The 23,161-nt window shown below is 38.2% G+C and overlaps 1 protein-coding gene across 1 annotated transcript; it reads left to right on the top strand.

Annotated features, from left to right (window-relative positions):
• The first annotated feature begins 16,813 nt into the window (after positions 1-16,813).
• On the top strand, positions 16,814-22,666 carry PRL (prolactin). Its single transcript, XM_085053949.1, has 5 exons — positions 16,814-16,841; positions 18,287-18,468; positions 18,863-18,970; positions 20,381-20,560; positions 22,475-22,666. The coding sequence occupies exons 1-5, from the start codon at positions 16,814-16,816 to the stop codon at positions 22,664-22,666; spliced, it is 690 nt and encodes a 229-aa protein (XP_084910075.1).
• The last annotated feature ends 495 nt before the right edge of the window (positions 22,667-23,161 follow it).

The raw sequence follows: 23,161 nt of genomic DNA, 5'->3' as shown, positions 1-23,161 counted from the left end.
TCAAAGGAGAATTAACAGAAGAAAGAAGAAACAAATCTATTTTTCACCAGTTATAAAACTGAGGTTTTCACTCATTCATACACATTCATATATCAGTCCTTAAAGGCCAGCATCCTTCACTTTCTATAAACATTTAATGAAAGCTTGACAAGAGAATAACTCTAATCTCAAATACTTCTACACCCTGTTTTGAAGTCTACAATTAAGTCCTAACAACCTGAAATTAAATTTGTTTAGAGTGAAACACAAAGTTCCAGAATAACATTATTGCTGCTATAATATTTGCATCTCCAAAAGGACAACAGAGATAGCCTCCCCTGACTCACAAAGCTAGCCAGATATTACCAATATTTTTCATGAAAATGACTGCAAATTAACTCAGAACAAGAATATTCCCTCATGTAACTGACAGCTAATTTTGCAGTAATGAATGCATTTAAGAATAACACAGTTTTTAATTGCAAACTTAAGAAGGGAAAATAAGCAACGTGCTGAATAAATTGTTCATTCTGAATGATTCGTCCAAATCTAATAACTCTCTGTCTCTACAAATATTGTAATAAGGGATAATCAGTCAGTATAAAACACCAGAAAGAAATGAGCCACAAAAAAATGAAGCTGTATTCCTGCTGTTTCTGTACTGAAGGACAGGTTTCATAACTCTGGTAATCTTTACTAGCTTCAGATACTCCTGCAAAAGCAGAATTTAAACTGCATTTTTCTGCCATGCATCATGGCTGAGACCCACAAGCTCACTTATAGTCCAACCCTAATGGCAAAATGAGATGCTTATTCTCTCCTCCTCTCATTCTTACCCCTCTTCTCTTTGGAAACCCAGAACCAGAGGCGTGGGGGGAAGTCTCTGACTCAAATTGCTGTGTGAGCAAAACCTACAGGCTCCACATCGCTGCTATATATGGGCTGGGGGGAAAGATGATGGGCCTGTCTCAAAAAAGCCGCCAACCATCACGTCTAAGAGCTCCTCTTAGGCGTCCTCAGCCTAAACATTTTATGGTTTGGGGGTCGCAGGTCACCAACTGTCAAAACACAGCACAAGTCACACTGCGCACCCGCGAGGAAACTGAGCAGACGGGAAAGCCAGAGTTCAGGGGCCCCGCTGCTCAACACGCTCCACAAATGGCAAAGCTGCCCCTAAAAACTAACAGGCTTTCCCCCCTAAATCTTTCTGATTTTTACAAGTCGAGCTCAAAGTTAAGTGGGCATGAGTTTTAAGAGATCAATGCACATGTGGAATTAGACAATTCTAAATGTCTTTTTTTTTTAATGGAGGAAAACAACCACCAAACTTTGAACTGCCAAATTTAACCAGCAGCAAACTCCAAAGTACCAGGTGGTTTCATAAACCCAAAGGTTCATAAATCTTTTCTTTAAAGTTTCCAATTTCAAAAAAGAGCTTGTTCTCTTTGTGGTTATTTTTCAATTTTTCTCCCTCCCTCCCCCTTCTTTCCTGCCTTTGGGCGGATGACCTGCCGACCCCTGACAGCCTTTTAAGCTTGCCGTGCCGACTCCTGCTGACGCTGCAGGAGACAGGCTGCCCACTCACAGGGCAGCGAGCTGTGGGCATGACTTCATCCACCGGGAGGAATCGCTGGGAGAGGGGCTGCACAGGGGAGCCATGCTTTCTATTTTTAAACACTGCCTGTCGCATAGCTCACGAGTGCAAAGAGTTCAAGCGTTCAGTGAATCTGTTCTCACCACTGCTCGGGCCTTTAAAGTAGTATTAGTTACAGTAATCCAGGCAGTCTAGTCATCAGTCTCCTCAATCTACAGCCCATGGGCTACAAACATTCCATGGGAGCAATTCATCTGTCCTGTGGGGTAATCTCAGAGACTGCCAGGTACAGGCAGGGGATCTCAGTAGGATGAATCACGGGTGACATATATTTAGCACAGACCAAGGTGTCTTCATGAAAGATGGCAGCTGGGAATAAACTTTTGCTACAACCAGAGCAAATCACTTGCCCTGCACCCATGCTTCTGCTGTATGAAAATTGCCACTGAGAAAGGCAGCTGTTGGGCATAGAATGAGATTTTCTTGTGGCCACGACCAGCTGGTGGCTGTTATGTTTGTAGGATCATATAGGGGTTTTACCTATGCATGTATACCATGCAGCATGTGAACAGTATACTTCCAGGAGGCACCAAACTTTCCCTAGTTTCTGGGATGTAAGAAGAGCAGAGCTGCCATAAAGAGTCCTCCTCCAGTGTTAAAAGAAGTCAGCAAAAAGGCCGGATACTGCTCATTTAGGTACTGCTCTGTAATCAAGAGACACACAGTCGCATCCTCTAATCTTCTTCTCTAATCTTCTCAAATTGACAGAAGACAAAGCAGCAAGAGAGGAAGAAATGGTCACAGATTTCTGGCCTCTTTCTTTGTTTCCTAATTACACCTCTAAAACCAGCCCACTTTAGCATATGCCTCAAATTATGCAATCACAAAATAACTCAGGTTGGAAGGGCCTCAGAGGTCACATAGTCAATCCCTCGACAGCAGCCTGCTCGCTCTGCTCCACACATTCTCCTGCAGAAAGGCAGCATGGAGAGAGAGCTGCAGAAACATCTGTGGAACCATTAACTCACTTGCTTTATGTAAGTCAGGCAGGTGGGACTCTTTAGCCCATTACCACCTCTCTTCTTTAGAAACAGCACCCAACACATGGCTCGGTAGAGACAGATCACACACAACTGCTTAACTCTGTCGCAGCTCTGGGTGAGGGTAGGTTGTTAAATCTGCAGCCACTTGAGGGGTAAGATTGTTGTCTGATCAGATTCAGGACACAAAATCACATTGCAGCTCCTTAGATGTGACTTAGTCACTAGTAAATTTCCCATGAAGCCCTCAGGTAAATGTCACCCACTTTTACTGATGAAGCTAATGAGGCAAAAATGTTGTGTACTGTAATCAAGGCCACACAGAAATATCAGTATCAGAGCTGGGATTACACAGCACAAGCTTGGTCTAAATGCTCTGGCCGCGTCTGGGGCTCAGATTATTCACTCCTGTGCCCTGAGCCACGCTAGCTGATGAGGTATGGCACTGGCCCACAGACATGAAGCTGGGGGAAGCCGTGGTTTAGATACCAGCAAGAGCAACCCCAGCCTTTCTGTTAATCCCTCAATTGAGCAGCACCCTTTTCTCTGAAATAAGTGTTCCTTATTTTTTGCTGCAGCTTTCTTTCATCCACTTTCATCCAATGTCTTTCCTTACATATACAAATACATACATGCTTTGACAGAAAAATCAAAGAAAGCTACCACTTTTTTTAAAGAGAAACAAGAAGAGCTTTCATGTTTCTCATGTTTTATGCTGTTGTAACTGCATTTGATATAGTCCCATGAGCAGACCTTCCAATAATAACGACTAAATCTATGTTTCTTTTATTTTGTAGGCTGTTTATGAACTATTTGGAGTTGCAACCACAGTTATCAAGACAGCTCTCACCACATACATGTGGTATTATTTACTCAACCTCCTGATTCATTAAATGTATTTCCAGCTCCTAAGAAGTTTATTATTATTCCTCTGTGGCATTTTCATATTTATTATAATTTCAAAATTCTCTGCTGGAAATCAATGAGTATTCACTAAATTAGGTGACAGCTGATGGGTATAAAATTGAAACACAGCAACTATTTGCTGTCTACAGCCATCAAAGTAATTAAGGTGATTCCATCTCTCCTCACTCATTCACTCACTCTCTAGAGCTAGTTCTGGTTCTGTGTTGAACTGGAGGAAGAGAAACAGGAGAATAGACAATTGGTAGACAAGCTAGATAGCAATGGCAAACTCAGCAGCTAAAATCTTGCAGCATATTGGCCAGCATGACAAAGAAGCTATTTTCTACCATAGCTCCTCCAAAACCTCGACACAGACTTCCCCTAACTCAGGAGTGTTACAGTATTGCTCTCTTGATTCTCTGTCTCTGAGGATTATAGACCTTGTCGAGAAATAGCTCTCAGGCTAAGCAAAAGGGGCTCATAAACATAAGACAACACTACCACAAGCAATTTGAAATTATAGACTCCTCAGTGATACAATTCATGCTTACATTTCATAGCGAGGCCAGACCACCAGGTTTCTCTGTATTCATTATTACTCACTCACAGTTAAAAACAATTGACAGATGCAATTTTATCTTGCTCTTTCTCTGAATGGTGAAATTTCAAAATGAATTCCAGATCTGGATTTGGTAGTAGGGATCCATGGCTGTGCTAGTAACTTAAATACCTCTAGACTAGATGGCCCTTAAGCCTGTCTGAAAAATATTCCTGGGTTCCAACTGCAGCAAGTCAGTCCCCAAGCTATAGAGTCCCCTGGACAGAACATCACACCAATATTTTGCATCAATATTATTTTTAAGTATATGAAAATATCTAATCCCTATCTTTTCACCTGTAAATAGACTTTAGTCATTTATATATAAATAAACACATGTATAAGGCACCCCTTCTCATTCCACTGTATGCTGTGAAAAAATATCTGAGCAGGGTCTCAGACCTCACAGAATGCAGGATGGATATTGGTGGGACTAGGCTTGGATATGAGACTCATTGTTTCCAGAATTATCCAGCAACCTGGAGGGCTGACACCCTGAGGGAATGACACATGCCTCTTCTTTATTACAAAGCCTGTTCCAAAAAATACCAGAGTAGCTGGTAGCAAACAACTTCAAGGGAATGTGACATGTAATTGTTGTCCTGCCAAGAAAATATATACATTATTAATAATAAAGATCCACTTGACTGATAACATTACTAGCAATGAGATAGATGACTATTCTCAGCTTTGCTAAATCCCTATGTGGATTTTGCCAAGCTTAAAATAACAGGATAAGCAACAGAATACTTCCAATAGCTAAACTTCTGAACAAAAATCACAATTTAAAATGAGTTAAGAAGGCTTTGCCGGAAAAAGAAGTAAGTTTCAGGTTCTTGCGTAGTGGATCAAAGTGACAGTTAAATTATTTCCTTATTACCTGCCATGTTCATGCAAGCAATACTCATTAGCAACAAGATTATAAATGAGACAAAAAAACCCAAAACCCTTGTTTCCTTATAATTCTGTCTTTTCTTTGCCAAACCTTATCCGTGTTCAAAACAGTACATTTCACTGTTATTCAAAATAAGAATCTGGAATTAAGTTCTTCCCAAAATCTACAGGGATGCGTTTTAGAAGAGGAACTGTACCAAACTTCATTCCACAGATTTCACTAATTCAGCATCACATCAGAACCATCCCAGGGCAGACCACAGCATTTCTCTAACCCTGGCCATAGGATCATGTATGCTAAGTGTATGACCTATTGATAAAAATAATCCAAGCTTACTTGACAGTGTGGAGATTAGCTGGTCTTCCATTCCACACAAAATGCAGTAAGAAAGGAGGCTGAGAGCAGCTAGGTCCCTCATTCCATCATTTGCGTAGAACCTTACACTGTCAAAGGCATTACAAATCTACATGGAATGTGGCCTTCTAATTTTTCCTGCACCTTTAACTGAGTCTGAAACCCATTACATGCAGTAGGCCTGAGAATTAGGTTTGCATACACACATGCTGGTATGGGATGTTTCTAGCGTGCATATGATTAGATGTGTCTGTGAAACAAATTTCTGAACCGATCAAGACCATTTGTCCAGCAGCAAATGAGGTATGTACGTGAGTTGTGTGATGCAAGTATGTGCATCGTTACATCTATGTATGTGAAGACAGGTGGCAGACTAATGGATTTTGGGAGGTCGAACAGCCTTTTGTTTTTCATGTGATGTCACAGTAGGGCACAAATAGAACATATGTAACAGGTGAGAAAGGAAAACTAAAGCCAGTACAAATTAAATAGGGCTATATGATGTGTGGATGATTCTGCAGGAATTAAAATAGGGATGCAGAACAGAGCTTAAGTTAATGTGCACATGACCTATGCCTTTGCATATAAGCAAGTCACACTCCATTAGGGTTACAGAAACTGTCATAGTTCCCAAGGTATTAGAAGATACAATGTTAAAACTCTTTTGGAAAGATAGCAACACATGCACTACTGATTTTATTTAAAACTGCTAGAACTCATCCCCCAGTACCTTACATTTATTGTCAAACAGAAACACTAGGGACATCTCCCCATGGAAAACAGAATAGAAATACCAGCAGTATATTTTTCTGAAGGGTTTTGTGCTAGCTATGTACCTTTTACATCCACTGTCATTTTGAGGCATGTGTGTGTAATGCAGTCCTGGACAATGTGAGAGCAATTGTGTCTGCTTTTATTCAGAGGCTAGCAGGCCTTTCTGTACTGATGTTCATAGGAAAAAAATTTTCAGACTAATCATATTCCTCCACAAAATCTCCAGTGGAGAGCACTGAACACTGACATGGGCCTTTCAGATGACTTAGGTCTATCTCTTGCTGATTGGTCCTTTTACTCCTCTTATTAAAAAAACTTTCAGATTTCATTTCAGAAGGCAAAAAGCAATTTTAAATTCTCTCCAGATGTCAAGGATTTTTGTTGTCTTTTTTCCTCCTCACAGATTCATGTTCTGAGTAGAAGAAAAGAAAGGGAAAAAAAAAAGAAGATAAGGAGAATTTTTTTAAGCCTTTAAAAGATATGAAGGACCTAAATTAAAAACCTTTGTGAAGTTAAAGGTGGCTGGAGGGAATGTACAAGAATAGTCAGTTACTGCTGGCATGTTTACAGGCTTTGAAGGTTCTTCATATCTATCCCAGTGAGAGTGGTTAACAGCAGCTCTACCTCACACTAAGATTTTATGGGATTAATGAGGTCTTTATTAAAGCAAATACCTGCAGGTTCTGTTACTGCCAGCGTAGTTACAAATCCTTCATACGTGTTCATACAGGGTAGAGAGTAGAACTGGAGCACAGTGAAAATGACTGGACACTTTGCCTTTTTATTCTTGTGATGATCACTATTTCTAATAGGTAAATGGGTTTATTTCTACTGACAGTACTTAAAATGAAAAGGGGATTTTGTTTGTTTTTACCTTGTTTGTTTTTTTTTTAGCAGCCATAGATTTCTGACCATGCATCAACCCATGCAAGAAGGAAGATTTTGTGGAAGACAAACTGACTACAACAGGAAGCATTTTCAAGCTACATTAACTGATTTACCTAATTTTTTTATTTTTTTTTTTTCTCCAGAACAAGTCTGGAGTAAACTGAAAAAAACCTTCTTTTATCTTGTCATCCCCATTCAATTATTTGGAATTGTCATCTCACAGCAATGTGCAAATAATGGATCCAGCTACAGGATATGTCTACACATGAACTCAAGAGCCATAATGGCAAAATGTGCTACAAACTGATACCACACTGTTTTAATTTTGCAAGCCAACATGAAATACCTTTTTGCTTCACTGTCATAAAGATGACAAGTAAATATACAAAAACTGAGATATTCTGTTCTTCAATAATGTTTAATTGTAACCTGGCTCCCTTTCACCTACACATAACTGAAATATTTTTTTTATTTTAAGATTTAGAGAAAAATTAGATTAAAAATTTTTATTATTATGATTGCATCCCTCACAGCAAATGTGAATGTAAAAATGTATGTCTTGCATGGGAGAGAGGAGTTTTATGTGTTTGTGCAGTTTGACAGACTTTAAGATAGCTAGTTCCCCAAGACTTAGTCCCGTTCGAAAGATTCTTTGATATCTTGCCGATTTGTCTAACAATACCATTTATTTGACACAGAACATAACAAACATACAAACATAGAACAGATTGACACACATAAATACACAATGAATACATAATTGCAACACTACAGTAGCTAAAAATGCAATTATGGGGTAAAACCTTGCTTGAACTATAAAAATAGTTAAAAATTGCAAGAAATGCTTGCTTGAACTATAATGGAAGTTAAGAAATGCTTGCTTGAGCTAACTGAAATGCAAGTTAAGAAAGGTATCTATAAGTTAGCCGGAATAATACAATTTAGGAAACTCAATGATCTTACCAATACTCAATTTGGGGCTGGAATACATTAAGACGTCCTCACTCCATCCCAGGGAAGTAACCACAGGACTGCGTCCAGACCTGGGGAGAAGGCATTTCTTCACGCTCCTATGTCCATGTAGAAAGCTTCTATTTTTGCTGAGTTTTTCGTGGTGTTTTATAGGGAAAAAGAGTGTGTATTTGCGGTCACTTGAAAATTCTTCACATTCTCTCAGTGTCTCACTCTGAGTTCCAGACGCCAGCATTGATAGTCTGGATTAATCTATTGACTTCATCTGAGCCATCGATCTCGGCCAGCAATCAGGGAGAGAGAGAAGGGGGGGGTGTTTGTCCTGCCACAATGTATTCTTTTGATACAGATGTCCCCTTCACTTTTTAAAAGTTGATTTAAAACCTCATAATTTTGAGGAGGTTGACAGGATACATCCTTAGAAAAGCAGAATTTTTGAACAGAATTTGTGGCAGGTTGTTGGGTTTGTTTTTTTTAAGGAAAGAATATAATAATTTGGATAAACTTCAGTCTTTTAATTAGGATTATTTTTAGTCTACATTTTTTAAATTAACTACCTCTATTAAGCATATTTATTTTTATGAAGGATACAAACAAGTTAATTTTATTCACTGGGAAAATTTTATCTTTTCTGATGTCTAGAAGGTGGGATGGTATTGATGTGTTTCACAGGTATAAAGCCAAACACTCTTGAAGTACGTTCCACTGGGAATATTAGCCCCAAGCTTTGAAACCAGAGCCAAATCAGAAAATCTGTAAGGAGAAAGTGATGCAAAGATTTTGCTGCACTCCACTCCCTCCTATTTGGTTGTTGTTGTTGTGTTTTTTGATTTCTTTCCCAAGGAAGACTGTAACAATATCAAAGCCTTTGTGCTTTGGGGAGAGCTGTGTTTGAAGAGTAGCTCAAATAATGATTGATTTTATAATCAAACTTCAAAAAACTAAAGCAAAATACACAGACAAAACAGGCAACAATTCTTTTACCTCTTCCTGTTTACACAAAAACCCATGGCTAATGAAAAAAGTTGCAGTTTGTTTGACTTTCCTGCTCCTGCTGAGCCATGAAGCTGCACCATGTCAGCCACTTGCAATGACCAGGCACTTCCGAAAATGGCAGTGTCATGATATTTCCATGGTGACTTTGGCCTCAGCTTTGCAAATCCCACAAGATCAGGTTACAGACTGAGGACTTAGGAAATGAGTAAGAAAGCTCTAAAGGAGCAAACTGTGATTATATGCAAATATATTCATTAGAGAAGAGACTGAACAGAAATGCACCTTCAATATTTTTTTAATGAATTTTTAAACATAAAAATGTGCTGCAGGTGTGCAATTTAATGTATTTGACCTTTTAAGAACTGGTTAGAAATGTTTGCTACAAAAAAAGCTTTCTTGATTATATTTTTTTCTATTTCTGCTTAAAAATGTTTCCTTTAAAACAGCTTCAGCTGTTTTCATTTTTATTGACTATCATTTATTTCTTCTTTGCATATATTACTTAATGTCCAACATAGCTATCAGTTATAAGTTTTGAAGATATAAGCAAATCCTGCTAGATACCCTGGAATAGGTGACAACCTCTGCACAGAACATACCACGGCCTGTGCCTGCTGTATATATCTGTAGGTTATTTCCATGAATTTTTTACCACATAATACATTTTTTTTAATATATAGTCACAGAATATACTGAATAACTACTTCCCTATTTTTCCCTCAAATAAAATATTTTAGATTAAGAAGTAGGTGAATGCATTTTACTAAAATAATTTCACATGTCTTTCAAAAAAATCTATGTCAATATTAATTTCTAGCCTGGGTTCAATAAGTATGACAAGCTTAACTAAAATATTTACAGAATGAGGTAGAATAGAAAAAACACTCTAGTGAGATACAAAATAAGATTTGAGGTTTCAAATTGCCTGTGGAACAGAAGATGCCCAATACACATATATCCCAGCCCTTCGGGGTCTGTTGGGGTTTTGCATGTTTGGGGGGTTTTATGTATTAGGTTTAGGGACAGTAACAAAAAAAAAAATGAAGAAAAGAAAATGTGATAGGTTTCGGAATCACTCAGAGAAAACTCTGACATTGAATGCTTCCTCAAAGACAATTAAGTAAAGGTCCCATTGTTTCAGTATTACTTCTATTCCATCACGAAATGGGGGATTTTGAGCAGTAATATGCATTAATCCCTCTGATAAAAGCACATCTAAAAGTAAGACTCTCCCCAAGAAGCAAAAATGTCAGCATAGATCTCTGCCTGTTATTTTGCTTTCAGCTAGTAACACACCCTCCCACAAATTCTACTCACCTTTTACTCTCCATTCAATCCTTACATATATATCAGATGTTATTGGACCAACAAGCATTCACATGTATTTCACATCAGGAAGAAAAATACATCTTTTTGAAATGCTCTTCTAAAAGACAGGACAAAATGTCCATTTGCCATTTTGTGTAACTATCCATTACTAAAATCAAACACTGCATGCTAAAACAGAAGCATGCTTACCACAATCTGTGGATATACCTATATAAATGTGTTCAAAATCTCTGTGCACACTTCAGTGCTCTTTCAATGAATTTGCAATTGAAAAAAAAATCCTCTTACTTTTACAGACTCTAGTTCCACAAAGCACTTTAGGAAATATTTTTCCAGTGATGCATTTACCCATAGAATTAAAAATATGCAAATATTTAAACCAGGCTCATTTTCTCCTATGCCCCACTTACTGGCAGGAAAATTTCAGCCTTCTGATGGTACTTTTTGCTGTTTATTGCATTTCATTAGAAGTGTGTTACATAAATACAATACTTGAACCAATACCAGTAATTACCCAGGCCACCAGTAAATTCCACAGTGGAATGCCTACCCTAAGTAAAATCTTGCAACTCATTCTACTTTATCCTGAAGAATGATTAGCTGAAATCTGGATCTTATGGAAAATAACTTGATTGTAGAAGATTGTAGCTATGATTGTAGCTGAACATTGTCAAGGGAAACAAACCATACATAAAAGCTAATGTATGGGAAAACAAGAAAAAATATATAAATTATTTAAATCACTACGTCTTCAGTCTTTGGAGTTATGATGTTCAGTGTGCCTCAGAATCAAACATACTTCTTGTAGCTAAGGCAGATCTAAGACAGTGATGTTTTTATAGCAGTAACTGTATCTTATAAGTCAAAGTGTGCAAATACGTACTCTTCATTTGGACTGGGCTATATCTCACAGCTTTGGAAATTAGGCCAGCTATGGCACAGCATGTTATTCCACCATCCCAGAAGCAGAACAAGGCTCAAACTGGATAGACAGAAGCTGTCGCTACTCAAAATCTCAACTATACAGCCATGGTCCCAGTAATCCACTCTCAAGATGTTTTGGAGGGTTGAGATTCCCCTTTGTCTTCACTTTCAAAATCTCTAGTTTTCACCTCTGAAGAAGGAAAACTGGATTCAAGGTATTGGATAAAAAATATTGCAACCATGCGACATTAAGCGTTGAACCAGCACGGGCTCAGTCTGCCACTTCACATTTGTAGAAAAAGTTTTGTAGTTCATCTCTGTCCTAGCAGATGTCAGATCCTTATCATCTGACCTCCAAGAGTCAGATAAATCTGGTATCAAGTATCAGGCCGGTATAAGTACCAATACGTGGCCTCTCGATGATTCAGCTGAAGTGCCATAATGCAGTTATGTGTGATCCAAATCAAATTTTTACTGCCAAGTTATTTGATAATACACAGATACAGCATTAGTGAGCACTGAGCCACAGGCTTCAAACAACTTCAAGTATAAGGAACAATATACACTGGCCAGCTTTTACTCCATTCTTTGAAAAGTCCCCTGGGTTTTTGCTATCATTAGCTGGAATTCTACTTGGGATTCACACTTAATATTTCATGGTGCACTTACATGTATGTCATCATAGTGGCAATGTTGATAAATTATTTTTAAAACATGTTCAGCCGTTTCAATTTTATGTCTATTTCTGAAATTTTATGAAACCACACTGGTGCATGAATTAAAAGTAAACTGAAAATCTCCCAAAGATTTCCACCTTTTTTTTTTCCACCACATGGAATTATTTTCCCTTAAGTTCTTATCTATTTTTTACCAGCCTGCATGCAGAGAGCACACTAAGAAAGGACTCCATCCCCATTTTGCTGGTTTTGCTGAGACAAACGTTTGGAAAGAATGCTTTTAAAATTCTCCTGTTCCCTATATGAAGTAGGTGGGAGAAGAAAGAGCCCTCATTTAACATAATCCTAGAAAATCACTTAAATTTTGCACAAATGTTTCACGGACATTATAGGGAGTAATCATAAAAGACAAAATTTTTTCATATTAAACTATCTAGAATGAAAAAATATTCTGTTTATGTTCCTCTTCCAAATCTATTTTCCACATGTTTGGATGGGGCTCTGAGAAACCTGGTCTGGTGAATGGTGCCCCTCTCCCTGACAGGGTGTTTGGAGCTATGTAAACTTTAAGGTCCCTTCCAACCCAAACCATTCTATGGTTTTATGATTTTATGAAAATTTAAAGTGCTCTGAGGATTTGGTTTTGATGCAGATAAAACAGTTTTGCAACTTTTTAAAGCCAACCACTAAGTTAGGTTGACAGGATAACTTAGCAAATATTCTACAAAAGAAACACAAGACTCCCAGGTCCTTCTCCACAGAGCTGCTTTCCACAATATCCGCTGCTCTCCCCTAATTTATCCAGGTAGTTGGTTCATCATAGAAGCTGATTAGGTTGGCCAAGACTGATTTACCTTTAGTGTATCCATGCTGACTGTCTCCATACTCCTAATCACCTTCTTGTCCCCCATGCGGACAAAGATGGACCCTGGAATGAGGCGTTCCATCACCTTTCCAGGGATTGAGGTGAGGCTGACAGGCTGGTAGCTCCTTGGGTCCTCTTGCCTGTCCTTTCTGGAAACCAGAGTAACATTTGCTCTTTTCCAGTCCTCAGGCACCTCTCCTGAGTGCCATGAACTTTCAAAGGTGATTGTGAGTGGGCTTGCTGTGGTGTCCAACAATCACTCGGGACTCATGGATAAATCCCATTAGAGCCCACGGATTTCTAGATATCAAGCTTGTCTGAGTGTTTCCTAACCCAATCCTCCTGAGCAAAGGAAAGTCTTCCTTCCAACAGTCCTCTGCCCTGGTCTCCCAGGTCAGGGATTCCTGAGGGCTGGTCTTGTCCCGATGCAATGGCAGCATTCAGCAATTCTGTCTCCTCTGTGTCCTCTGTTACCAGGGTGTCCATTCCGTTTGGTAACAGGCCCACGCTATCCTTAGTTTTCCTTTGTTATTCATGTATTTGAAAAAGCCCCTCTTGTTCTCCTTGACATCCTTTGAAAGATTTATTTCCAGAGGGGCCTTGGTCTTCCTTGTATTTCTCATTGCATGTGGAAAAAAAATGACACAGGAGCACACAGACCTTTTCTTTTCCATTGTGTATCCAAAGAGTGAGTCATTTAGATCACATACAGGAATATTTTTCTGAACATTCAGCTTTGCATGATCTGCACACATAACTTGGGGATCATCTTTTAAAAACAGAACAAAAATTTGGCATTTCAAACTTCTGCATCAACCAATGTTCTGTTATTAAAGACAGATACTTCCAAGAGAGTAAAAGCCAAAATCAAGTGATATTACCTGTCTTCTATTAAACTACTTAAGTATTCTGCAAGGAGCTATTCTATTACAAAAGATTTTTCATTCTTCTGCATTAGCCATCAATCAGACACAAGACTTTTCGTATCTCAAAAACTTAAATAAAGTAAAATGGAATAGAATATTTGATCTTCCAGTACTGATCAGTAGTTCTTAATCAAGATGCCACAGTCCAATTCATAGTTTGAAACATGATATGAGATGGAAATGGATGTTGAGGATGTTGAGAAATGAGCACCAAATATTATCTGTAATATTGATAGGTCACATGTAATGCCTATGAAGTATGAATAATGAGCTAAAAGCAATACAATAAAGTCTGCCTATAGTAAGTTCTGCTTTTGGTATATTGTTTACACCGGGTGGTAACAATTACTCATTTTCTTGCCAGGAAAGATCTTGAAGATAAAAGAAATGTGATAATTTAAAAAACAAAATTCTAAGGCAGAAGTGAAAGACCTAGAGAGATGGAAATAGGCTGCTAATCACAGCTGTGCCTTGTAGTTCCTCAAGACCTTTTCCTAAATGTTGATAACTGTCCAGCTATTTGCAGTGCTGTCTTGAGCTATTGTTAAAATTAGGTGGCTGTTGGGGACCAGGATGAATTTCCATTCCATGGTTCAGAGAATAAGCAGAGACGATGGGATGTCAAGTTCCATAATATTTCTTTGGAGTATATAAAGCCAGGTCACTTTCAAAAGGTAGAAGGAAGCATTTTCAGCTACTTTCAAGTTTTTATTCAACTTTTCAATAGAACCAAGCTCCTAATTTATAAAAGAAAATTAATATTTTAATCTATTTATTTCTGGTTATTGTAACTTTTCCTCTCTTTTCTTTCTCTCACCCTTGTTTTCTTATTTTGGAACTCATAAGAAATTATATTCTTCATCTTAAGTGTAGATCTGAGAATCAAGAATTTTCTTTTATTTTATTTTTTCTCCCAAGACTTCCTGCGCAGACACAAATAAACTGCTTGACCTCTATGTCAGTTCTCACACCTGGTGAAAGAAGTTCACGTTTATACTTATCTACTTTATGGAAAGTGTCTTCTCTCCTGCCTATGATTCTTTATTGCTGACAATTTTAATCCATTCATGTTTGTAGAGTATTTGAGGATGAAAGGTGTGAGAGAAAATTAAAGTATATTATTTTGTGGTAGAATGTTTTAATTAAAATGACATGCAATGGTTTCAAATGAACCACTCTCCCGTGATCTACATTTAAGGTGCTTGTCTACATTTATACAGCAAGAGAGAGTTTTTCTACAAGCTAAGTCAAATGAGGATATTGACTTCAGCTAATGTTGTCAGGCCTCAGAGAGGCCTCCCTCTCTAAAAATGGAAAAGACAGCCTTGGGAGTTTATCTGCTGCCTTTGTTATCTAGTCCCTAATATTAACTGTGTGCCTTATTTTGACCACAATATCAAACCCTCAAAATGCCAAGAAAAGGAAACTAGTAAATGAGAAAGCAACAGGTGGGTTGAGAACCGTTCATTCATCTAATTCACAGGACTCTTCTAAAGTTTTAAGATATCAGGATTTTTCAGTTTCACCTGTAATCTCATTGGACAAGGTTTTCAAATGAAGCTGAATTAAATCAAGCTCATAAGCCATTAACTGTGATTTGGAGGACAGCTTTTTCTGCTATCCATTCTAGAGTTTTGGCTGTCGCCCCATTCTAACCCTACTGCATTCATCAAATTTCCACTTTTCTTGCTGAAGACAACAACTGCTTCATTTACTCAGCAGGACTTCAATTTCCAATCAAGGTGCAGCCTCTAAGCAGAACAAACTGTTCTAGCAAACATCCTGGAGATTTAGCAGAGGTAGACCACCTTTTACCAGTTCTGATATATTGCTGAAGCACCTTGTTTCCCAAGGAATGTCCTCCCTAAACATTCTACCTTTCTTCTCCTTTGTTCATCATTACTTCAAGAATCATGTCTATAGTTATGAAATCATGAAGAATTCCAGGTTGTATGTCTACCCTTTCCACAGGTATGGAACAAGTTGTCTAAAGGCAAAAAAATTCATTAATATTGCATACTTTATTCATTATGACCATCTAATTTGGAAAGCTTTTTCATGGGTAAATGGACCTGAGAAACAGATGAAAGGTTGTATATTTGCTAACATATTCTTGCAGATGAACTTCACACAAGAAAACAGGGACAACCTGTTGAGGCTGGTTTGTAGCTTACCACAGACGCATGAGATTCGAGAACAGACCTCACTGCTGACGACAGCACGTGTTTTGCATGTGGTGGAAATGCCCATCTTTTACGCAGAGGGTTTTCAAGCATGGAAAATAATTTCATGGCTTTGTAGAGGTTGGGTTTGTTTCTTTTTGAATAATGCTAACTTATTAATGAGACATTTCAGATTAAGCAGTAACCATAATTTATACCTCTTCAATTGTTCTAAATTATTACTTTTTTAATATAAAAGCAGACCCTTTTTCTCCAAACATCTCTCAGACTGAGGATCAGCTGTACCAAGATTTGTGCTGTGCAATATATTTTTTAACTGACCAGGAGTGTCATACCTATAATTTTACAGATGGTCGCCTGTCTTTCCAGGAGCCTCCAATCCCTTTACTTTGGATAAATTTCAGTACAATTTATCCTATTTCTCTCGATGGGGGTATTGTAAACCACTGTTTTCCTACCACATTTAGCCAGAATTTTAACATAATCGAGCTTAGATGGCTGAAGAAACAAGGATGGATGAGACTATTGTGGGAAGTGGGAACAGCAGGCTAGAAACAATGAGAATACCTGTCTCAGAGCTGGAGATTTCTAGGATCAGCGACATTTTCACCTCATTCAGGGAAAAATATTGGCACTCTCTTCATTCAATCATACTTGGGATCCTACAGCTCAACTTATTAATGAAATTCACTCTCACTGTTAAAATTAAAAAAAAAAGAACCAAAAAATACTGAATATGAATGTGGAAGAAAGGCAATTTGATGTTTGTAATTATCGAGGCAAACTCCACAACCTGCTGAATGTATGCAAAATGGACCCTGGATGGTGTATATAAAAGTGGTATCTGCAGAGAATAACAGCAAGAATTGAGGTTTCTTTCTGGTAAAGCAAGTCACCATAGAGGATGCCAACCATGAGTACCAAGGGGGCTTCACTGAAAGGTAAGACTTTTGACATTAATTTTTATATTTATTTCCATTTAGATTGAATTAGAAGACAACTGAAATGTAACAGCTCTAGAAACAGAGGTCTTCCAGCCAAATAGCTTTACAGAAAAAGCTAAACCTGAAGAAGGGAGCTTGGTTCCTTTTGGTTTCTAAGAGTACCTTTGCACTGGGCAGTGTCACAGAAAATTGGCTGGAGGAGTGTGACACCTGCACATGAAAGTTTGGATCTGGACTGGTCTGCTACACCACTCAGAAGACTGTGACTAGAAGTCCTTTATCCACAAGTCTAGAAGTGATGTAATAATTTTGAAATGATTGTTTTCATAATGGTCATCAACTTTCCAAGGCAACAAGTCTCAGGTTTTCGTATTCATAGTTATTCCTCAGAATACTTTCCTAATTACAATGTGCAGTGTGTACATTGCTCATGAGGGAGAAGGAAGGCTTACTTCAATATTGTGTAAATCCCCTTTTTTTGAATGTAGAGCTAGAAAAAAACTTATTACATTATATAATTAGGGATAGTTTTGCACATTTATGAAGTACACTTTAATTTAGCATTTTAAATAAGTCTGGTGAACCAATATAGGTAATAGGTCAATTTCCAGAAGTAAAAGTCTCAGAACAAGTACATTTATTTATCAAATATTTTCTTTTCATTATTTTCAATTGTTTTTCTGGCTATATTTTATTTCACTGAATAAAAAACTTAGTTAAGTTAAAAGTTTTAAATAGATGAGGTTTTGTGCTTTAGATAATGAGAAGTTCTCTATATCAGTTTCAGAAGCACAGGAGAAAAGACAAAAACTATCACTGATTTCTTAGAAGTAGGAAACTTAGGGTTAAACTCTAAAAAGCAACGAAGCACAGCTGCTGGAAATCTTTTGAAGGAACTCCCAGGACAATCACAACCTTAAGAGTGACCTAACCAGCCTCCCACAAAAATTGATTTTAACTCCAAATGTTTGCAAAGAAGAAAGGGAGCTCAGGGAGAAAGAAGAGAAAAAAAAAAAAGAAGGAAGAAAAGCCCAATCTATTTTACAAACTTATGTATCTGTGCAAATATAATTATGTATCTATATTTGCACTGTGAAGAAGCTTGATTTCATTTTTTTTCTGTTTATCACTATGTCATAAAGTCAGACACATAGTAAGAGGCTTCAGAATACACTGTACATTACAGCACAGTTTACCTTGTGTCCTCAAGCTATGTAACAGGATCTGCTATACCTTCAGGATGAGAGAGGGGAGAAAGGATAAAAGAATTACAGAATTACAGGGTATTCCTCCTCCACTGCTGTTCAGAAGCCAGCACAGGGGGTACTCTGAGCTGTGCGACAGCACAACCCAAATCACTCAGCATCTGGCTCTGACAGCGGCTTCTAAACGCACCTGCAAGTCAATGTGAGCCCATTTTGCTATGTTTGAAACTTGAACAGGCTTGGTGCTGGTGGTCCTTCTGGTGTCCAACATGCTTCTGACAAAGGAAGGAGTGACCTCTATGCCAATCTGCCCCAATGGATCTGTCAATTGCCAACTTTCCCTCGAGGAACTTTTTGACCGAGCAGTTAAACTTTCACACTACATCCACTTCCTTTCTTCAGAAATGTTCAGTGAATTCGTAAGTACTCTTTTCCTGAGAGCAAGAAAATATAAAATTGCAATTTAATACTTTTTAATCACAAACATATGTTAACATATAATAAGTAAACAAATATGACTGCTGCACAGACAGCGATAGTCCCAGTGGTGACCAAATGTGTGTATAGTCCTGACCATTGCTAAGATCCCCAGCACTCCTATTAAAAGATACCATTTTCCCATCATTCTTTATCTATGGGACAAGTTTGTGTTTGCTGGGTGACAGTTCCACTCTAGAGACTCACCAGAAACTTTTGACCTTTATAGCATAACAGCAGTGATAAAAGCCACGAAACAACAATTACCCAACACACAGTTTGAGCTGAAGCTCTTACCTTTCTGTTTCAATAATGCCTGTCCGTGCTGATCTGCAGGATGAACGCTATGCCCAGGGCCGGGGTTTCATTGCAAAAGCTGTCAATGGCTGCCACACTGCCTCCTTAACCACCCCTGAAGATAAGGAGCAGGCTCAGCAGATTCATGTAAGTCCCTTTTCTAATGTCATTCAGTGTAAGACAGAGCAGGGAAGGCACAGAAGGAGGGTTATGGTATAGTGAGGCAGCAGTCTGAGTGAGAGGAAGATCAGCTCAACCAGAATAAAAAAGCCAGGAAGAGGAAAGCACCAAAAAGCCAAAGCTGATTTAACATTTGCTGATAGTAAGTTACAAACCATACAGTATATATAAGTACCAGTGCCTTTCAACACTGCATCTTTTAATCACTGCATCTTATTTCCAGTTAAAATACTACCTCATGGAGCAATGCCAATTACCATGCTTGTGCAGTGCTAAAAACACTACAACCTTTAAACATTTTCTTAAAACATCTTATAAACAATTAATAGGTTTACAAACATAAAAACGCATCACTGTATGTAGACAGAAGTAAATAGTTTTCCAGTAATTCAAAACACTGACATTACTAAAAAATGTTGAGTAGATATTCTCATTGTTACTAGTAGGCAAAAGTGGTCACATCATCATCCAAATACAGACTATTGTGAAAATCTGCAGAATGTATGTAAAGAGAAACACACTACAGACATACATAATTTATAATAATTATAAATTTTAGTGAAGATAAAGGTAATCTTCAGCCTACGCTCACAGATACGATTTGAAAATTCTCTGGAGAAAAAACTAAGCAGAGATGAGGCTTAAAGGGGGCTGTTCCATAGCAAAATATCTATCAGTTTCATGGTGGTGTTGGCATCTTTGCAATCCCACAGTATCACCAGCTTCTCAGTGTGTCATTCAGAAATTCTGTCAGGAGCCATGGAATTCACAGCCCTGGGTTGTGCATCTAGCAAAGAAGAAAAGGTTTAATACTACCACTACCTTAAATATAATCTTTATGAATTCCTACTGACCACAAGAAAGGACAATTTTTAAAACCAGAGAGCTACTGTGGGAAGCACTGTTGTTCAAAGGGGAGGACAGATGAGATCTGTAGAGGCAATAAAAGCTATTTAGTGGTTTACCATAATGTGCACTTTCCAGTCAGTGTTAAACTTAATAAATAAATAAATAAATAAAAATAGTCATTGTATTTTAAAATGTTCATCAAAAATCAGATAAAGAATTCTGGGTTTGCTTTCACAGAGATGAGACATAGTTATGCTTGCTAGCTTTTAATGTTGAGAGTATTCAATTATATTTTCCACCACAATACTACTTGTGTAAATGCTGTAGAACATGATGGCAACAATGACAAACTTCAAAAATGCAATTGCATAGAAGTATCTAAGGCAGGGCTATAGGGCACATCCAGGGATGGGTCCTGGAATAAGTTCCTAAATCACAGTGTCTGAGGACACTGCTCTAAATGTCTTCTAATGCCACCAGAAATTAGCTTTCTTCTTTTAACTGCCTTTCCTTACTATGGTTGAGCAGCATGAAGACCTGCTGAATCTAATACTTGGAGTTCTGCGCTCCTGGAATGATCCCCTGATCCATTTGGCCTCTGAAGTACAAAGAATCAAAGAAGCTCCAGAAACCATTCTCTGGAAGGCTGTGGAGATTGAAGAACAAAACAAGCGGCTTCTAGAAGGAATGGAGAAAATAGTTGGGCGGGTAAGTATTAGGTCCTTAACATCCTTCCAGGCTATTGCTTTATGGAAGACTCATACAGTGATAGGCTATCCCTACCTGGAATATTCCCTGGAATATGAAAGGAAACAGAAGATGTGAAGATGAAAAAGGGAGACAAAATATTTGAGTTTGAGAACTTTTCAGCTTTCTTCTTTGAGCTTTCTTTTCTTCTGCTATCTTGCAATTTCTGAAGAGATAATGTGATGTGGTTTTCTGAAAAGATAATGTGACATGATTGTCATAGAATAATCCATTATACTCCCAGTCCTGCTTCAAGGGAAGGTCAGAACTGGCTATGGTCATCCTATCCGAGTATTTTCAGCTTGCAATCCTGATTGTTTAAACATGCTATTTCATTTTTCCCATATGTACATATTTATATATATATGTTTCAGCATATGTATAAGCATCTGTATACATATAGATATTGTGCATAGTTTTTGGAAGCAGGTACTGTGTTTAAAAAAGCTCTGGGAGTCTGGGCTATTGCAAAGATGGGGCATACAGCAAAATAATCCTTGTATTTTTCATTTTTCTTTTTATACCACACTGGTTCCTCTGGACTCTGTGTCTGACTTGGTTCCCCCTACACTTGTAAGTTTAGATAACCAGGCTGCTGCCTCATGAACCCCATACTTGAATAGTTCTTGTTATCAGTAACTGATTGAAAGCTTTACTGACTAAAATCAGCTCTAACATGTTTCTTTTTAAAGGGGCCTCTGTTAGTCACTGAATTTATCATCCTGTCAGTGAGTTAGATGTTGACAAGAGGTTCTGACTTTACTGCTCTGAGCAGTTGACAGCTCTATGAGTGCCACCACCACCTTCCACTAGATCACTCATGGTCTTTCTCTTTCAGTTAGGTGTCTCTTGACTCAAAAACCCTATACCATCCAAGCTACAAATGCATTTATCAGTGTAATCAAATACATCTCTATCACACATCTGTGTGTAAAAAGGGTGCAGGTGAGGATCCAAGATAAGAGTGAGAAGTCAGGTGCTGCTCCAGTTGCCCTGTCACCACCTTCACATTATTTAGAGAAAGAGATAAGACTGGCATATTCATTAGTGTCAAACCACATTTTTGAGTCATAGTGGGCCTATTTTTTTTTGCCTTTTGCTTAAACCAAATGATAGCAGCTCCACAGACACTCTCCTCTGTGTCTTTACAAGGTACAGCTGGTGGGAAATAAGGATGGTCCACAAGCACCAGTAGGCACAGACCTCCCTCCTGCTGTGAAGGGTTTATGTGATATGATAAAGATTTATGTGATATGAGAAGATTAATTATTGTCTTCAAACATGGAGACCTAAACAGACGTTCACCTCAGATGCTAACTCACTACATGAGGTCCTACATGTACCTTTATAACATTAGAGGTCATTGTATCACTCAGCCTTTTTTTTTTTAATGGAATCTGAAGCCAAGTACCCCTGAATAGGTATTATTGAGAGATTTGTCTGATAAGGGCTGAGACAAATCTGTTTGTTGCATGCAAAAAAACTAAGAACAAATGTTAACAAAGTTTTGAAGGTGGGGGGAATCAAAATAAGATGTCCCTTATGAGTCCATGCATGAAGGAAGGTTTGATTTCTCTGAAAAGTCAGGTTACCCTGAATATTGGTTGGTTAACACACTAGTTCTCTTAAAACACTACTGAGACAGTTATGTTTTTTATATGTTTTAGGGAAATAAACTGAAAAATCTGACAAATTCATTCAAGATCTGAATGAGGACGTAGACCATTGTACAGAATAGTGTAAGCCACAGCAGAAAGCCCATCAGAAGCCATACTCTAGCAACTAGCATGCTTCAAGGCCATCATTTTCAATGCTGCCTTCTACATCCAGTCAGGTTCACTATCATTTACTACTAGTATCACTTTGTGTCTTTAGGTTCATTCTGGGGAGGTTGGAAATGACATTTACACTCCGTGGGATGGACTTCCATCCCTGCAGCTTGCTGATGAGGACTCCAGACTCTTTGCCTTTTACAACCTGCTGCACTGCCTCCGCCGAGATTCCCACAAAATCGACAACTATCTCAAGGTCCTGAAGTGCCGCCTAATCCACGATAACAATTGTTGAGTACTCAGGGGCCTAACCACATACTGAAATCACTCATCATGTGTCCTTGATGCTTTGCCACTTTATGAAAAGTCACACTGTGCAGTACCTGTATCATCAGTAACTTTCAGGCATATTTGTATGAATTGTGGCTGCAAATATTAGCACCACGTGTGTCAGTCCTTTAAAATATTACCCACTACTTGTATGACAAGAATACACTTTTCTGTCTAATCTCCTCCCCTAGTAGTATTTCAGTGATAAACAGGTCATGCAGATACAAATAAAAATGTTTTTAAATCCAAAAGCACATAACAGAGTGGTATCAGTGATAAAAAATAGCTGGTGTGGTTTATTCCTTTAATAGTAGCTTCTCTTTCGGCATCTCAATCTCCAGTTACTGATGACAGGATATCTACTTGCACTGGTCTTTACACCCTCTCCAAAAAGAGGGGGACAAAAGGGATTGATACAAAAAAGCAGATTAATGACCTATTACACTAAACCACCCTGAAG

Source organism: Lichenostomus cassidix, chromosome 2, assembly GCF_008360975.1.
Source record: "Lichenostomus cassidix isolate B80296 chromosome 2, HeHo_3.0, whole genome shotgun sequence".
Lineage (NCBI taxonomy): Eukaryota > Metazoa > Chordata > Aves > Passeriformes > Meliphagidae > Lichenostomus > Lichenostomus cassidix.
The sequence above is the reverse complement of the archived record's forward strand: the minus strand, read 5'-3'. Positions and strand labels throughout refer to the sequence as shown.